This window comes from Penaeus vannamei, chromosome 33, assembly GCF_042767895.1.
Source record: "Penaeus vannamei isolate JL-2024 chromosome 33, ASM4276789v1, whole genome shotgun sequence".
NCBI classification, from domain to species: Eukaryota; Metazoa; Arthropoda; class Malacostraca; order Decapoda; family Penaeidae; genus Penaeus; species Penaeus vannamei.
Genome location: NC_091581.1, coordinates 23,060,541 through 23,065,373, shown reverse-complemented (window position 1 = coordinate 23,065,373; position 4,833 = coordinate 23,060,541). Strand labels below are relative to the sequence as shown.

At 32.3% G+C, this 4,833-nt stretch overlaps 1 protein-coding gene across 1 annotated transcript in view; it reads left to right on the top strand.

Annotated features, from left to right (window-relative positions):
• The first annotated feature begins 2,153 nt into the window (after positions 1 to 2,153).
• LOC113822760 (adenylate cyclase type 5) overlaps positions 2,154 to 4,833 on the top strand; it is a 293,919-nt gene continuing 291,239 nt past the window's right edge. Inside the window, exon 1 of the mRNA XM_070145395.1 lies at positions 2,154 to 2,368. Within this exon, the coding sequence (XP_070001496.1) occupies positions 2,303 to 2,368 (66 nt within the window). The 5' untranslated portion in view covers positions 2,154 to 2,302. The remainder of the gene's footprint in view (positions 2,369 to 4,833) is intronic.

The window sequence follows — 4,833 nt, the reverse complement described above, 5'->3', positions numbered from 1 at the left end:
GCCACAATATCTCGCTCGAAAAGCCAATACAGCAAGGAAATGGAAACGAAATTCCCCTAAAAAAGGATGCAGATGGTATTCTTCATGACTTTCCTTATTTTGCTCTTCTTTTGGGTCATTTCGTATATAAACATTTTGCAGTTATATAACGGCGGTCACTAGGCCGTCGTGATATTATTGTGACATCACTAATCTCCCTACTGAATATTCATCACGTCGGCTTTGTGCATGCGTGTTATAGCTCAACAGTGAAGCGTTAGTGATAGTTTTATTTTTTCTGTTTTGATTGTGAATATTAAAAAATGAATGAACATTTCGTTCGAATTTCCTTTATCGGAAACTGAGAACAGAGGTTTAACAGTTGATATCATTCATTCATTGTTCTCTTTTTAATGACAGTTTTTTGTTTGATTTTCGTGCTGCCTGAAAATGTCATATCAATATTTTTAGGTCATATTAACTGAAGTTAAAGTATTTTAAATATTTTCTTGCTATAAAGTCTCCATTGAGTAATATTTCACATTAACAATGCATCTTTCAATCTTTCTCTGGTAATATAAAAATCTCCCCTTACTATCTCGCTAAGCTGTTACCTTTTCCCCTTGTTTGCTGCTCTTTCCCACTCTTTATAGCGTTTACAGACTGTATATTTCATGTTTAAAAGAAATGATGTTCCCTGAATTCTTCCTTCCCCTTCTTCGCCCCCATGCGGTCAGCTTTTGGACGTTTCTTTCTTTTTTCCTTTCTTTTTATTTGCTGGTTGTACAGAACCATTCATTTTTTTTTACTGTCATAATCATCGTTATTATTATTATTATTATTATTATTATTAAAATTGGTGTCCCCTCTCTCCCCCGCACTCTCTTCCCCTTTTCCACACTTTCCCCCTATTTCCCGTCCTTTTATTTATACAAGGGTCTAGCTCTTCCAGTCATTCTATCCATCTCAGTATGTAAATAGAGGGACGAGGGTGACCAGGGGAACCATAACATGTTCTTTCACTGAGTGTATGTCACACATAATCTCTCTCGCTCATTTTTTTTTTTTTTTTTTTTTAATCTTAGTGTAACGGCGGACTTTCTTAATTATTTATAGCAGTACATGGAAATGCTTTCCTACTGAAATCTCTTTTATTAGATCTAGGGTCACAGTTTCCTCATTATCTAGCCTTCTCCATTCTAAGGGTCATTACTATTTACCAAGTTGGACTGTTTTATTCAGAATGTTTAAAAGTCCCATCCCTATTTTTTATGAGCGGCTCTAACCTCTCATCTCTTAAACTCCGGAACGTGAGAAACCCTTAAGAGCTTTCCTTCGGGCTCTAACAAACACCTGCTACAGACCGCCGACGCTGTCCATATTGTAATTTTACTTCCAATGCCTTCCGCGCAACTCTTTCTAAGTTGTAATAAATTTTCTGGTTACACGTCGTCATTCATTATCGTATAATATCCGGGTGTATGATGAACATGATGGGGAAGGGGGAGTGAGGGAATCGTCGGTGTCTTCTCATAAGAATACTCAAGAGGAGTTACACATAGAGTGAAGAACCATTCTTACGCTAATCTTGCCTTTCCGCCACCTGTTTCATTAAAGAAGAAAAATGCCTCTAAATCACTTTCGGTTGTGTGTTGCCCCAAGTGCCAGGGAGGGAAAATGTTCGAGAGAGCGGGGAAGGCAGATCGTTGCCAACACTCGCCACTCTCGTGTAACTAGCTTTCCTTAGGACTGCAGAAACTGTCAGAACAATACAACGACGAAAGAAGAAGCTTCACTGAGGGGATTGGAAGTCTAGCATTTAGTTCAATGGAATCGTTGCTTTTTCACTGTATATTTTTACTGGATTCACGGTGAGGGAGGTGTGCGTGTGTGTGTGTTTACGAGAGTGAGCTGGCTGGCACATGCGCCTGTCGCGTGTAACACACTGCTATGACCCTATACGAGTTGCCGTTGGTGTATGCTGCCGCCTTTTCCCTTTATAATAGGATGGGCTAAGGGGAAATGTAGGAGTAAAGCGGAAATAATTTTTTTGTGATCCATAACATCAGAAACTTATTGATCACGAGCGGAGATCTCGTCTGGGTGGTGGTGTGTGGAGCCTCTGTTCGACGTGAGGACCATGAACTTGTAGTGTGGCGGGATTCGTCAGTGTGATCCGCGCCTCGGAGAGAGTACCACGCATCGCCATCATGCTCCCGCGCATCTTACACGAGACCAATATAATCACCATGATTTTGTGACTCTGTTATTTATTTTTTTGTAAATCGCGTGTGAACTTATCCCAGGGTGATGACCTTGCAAAATGGCTCTACCGGTGCTTAATATGGATCTAGGTAAAATATCTTCTAAGGTGACATCCATCCAGGACGTAAGTATCGCATCACTTTTAACGAAATCACACATTAGTGCATAGGGCAACCCACAGTGAGAGCGTAGCGAGAAAGCTATAGCACAAATACGATATTCATGGGTTCACGTTGATTCAAAAGTTCATCCGAAGACGAAATAACATTTAGCAATGTAAATAAATTACGCTTAGGTTATATGCCATGTGATATTGATTGCTATTTGATTATTTGTATTGTTATGTTGCAAAGAAACCACAATGCGTTCGGAAACCATAAATCTTTCGCAATATCGGTGTTTGATCATCGAAACGGTATGCGTTGTGCTGCTATTATATGGCAGATCGTAAGTGTCCGAATTAGATAGCGAAGTTGTTAGTTGTTTTCATCATGGCATCGAAAGACTACTTTGTTGTTAGGAATGATTTATTATTGGTTATTATTGTTGTAGTGGTTGTTGTTATTGCTATATTATTATTGTTATTATCATTGTTATTGTTGATATTATTTTTATCATCATTTTTATTACTATTGTTGTTTTTTTCACTATTATAATGTTATTGATAAATCATTTTTGTTAGTATTATTGTTGTTGTTACTGTAATTGTTATTCTTGTTATAATTATTCCTATTATTGTTATTATCATTATTATTATTATTATTATTATTATTATTATTATTATTATTATTATTATTTTATCATCATTATGATCATCACCGGCATTATTATTATTACCATTATCATCATCATTATAGTTTTATGTTGTCTTAGTTATTATTATTATCGTTGCTATCATCTTCCTCATCAACATCAACATTATTATTTATTTTTCAATATCATACCCGTCAAAATGATAGCTTATGTTACTACTACTACTATTTGTAAAAATAATGATAAAATAACAGTGATAATGGTAATGATAGTAATAACAATGGTGATGATAATGATAATGACAATGATAATCTTAATAATACTGATAACAAGGGTGATAAGATTTATAAAAATAATTCAGCAATATGATAATAATGACGATTTCAATGATAATGTTGTTAATAATAATAATGGTAATAATAATGATAATAAAAATGATAATGATATTAATGAAAATGATAGAATTATGAATGATAATAATGATGATGATGATAATAATAATAATAATAATAATAATCATGATAGTAATGATAATGAAGATAGTATTAATGATTTTGTTAATGATAGTAGCGATGATAACGATAATAATATAAACAATTATCATTATTCATATTGATATAATGATAATAATGATGATGATAATAATAATAATTATCATCATCATCATCATCATCATCATCATCATCATCATCATGATTATCGTTATTATTATTATTACTGTTGTTATTATTATTAATATTATTATTATCATTATTATTATTATTTTCTTACTCATTGCCATTGTTATTATTATGATTGTAATCAATATTGTTATATTCGTATTCGTCGTCATTACTATCATTATTATGATTTTTATCATTATTATTGTTGTTGACATTGTTACTATTATCATTATTTTTGTTATTATTATCATCATTATGATTCTTTTTATTAATTTAATGATAACAATATTAGTAATAGCGTTGATAATAATCATTATTGTTGTTATTATGCTCATGATTATCATCATTATGATTGCAGTTAATCTCATATTCATTATTGCCATCATTCGTCTTGCTATTATTATTGTTACATTCATTATTTTCATCATTGTTATGATTATGATATTATTATTATTATTGTTACTATGTACATATCAGAAGTAGTATTAGTATGTGGCAGAAGCGGTATTGGTAGTAGTAACTGTAATTGTATTTATTGATAATAATATTGATATAAATGTTTTTATTTTACTAGTTCCAAGTAGTGGTAGTAGTAGTGATGGTTATATTGTCATTATTATTATTGTTATCATTATTATGGACATAAATATTATTGTTGTTATAATAATAATAAGGATAGTAAAAGTAATTATTATTACTATTACTATTACAACGATCATGAACAGTATAACTATCATTGTCATCTTTATCAATAACATTATTATTTTCATTGTTATTATTATGATTATGATAATTTGGTATTATAATTTTCCCATTATATTATGTTAATTTTCCTTTATTAAGTTTTTGAAATATGCGGATGAAAAGAGGGTAAAAGAAACAACTTGATAGGTTGAAGAAGGGAAAGAGGGATCAAAAGAGAGACGTTGCAAGTTGCAAGCAGAGAAACGTTAGTTGATGAAAAGTCAGAGGCTTTTGTGGGTATACCAGGTCAGGTATGGAATTTTCTGCTTTCAGATCGTTTCAAATTTAGGGTTGTCGGATTCGGCCTTCGCTATTTAGTGTTAATTTCTTTTGCTGTTATCATCATCATTCATGTTATTGTATTATGGTGTCGATGTCATTACATTACCTTACATAATGATATTGTGGTGTTTATGTAATTTTCAGTATA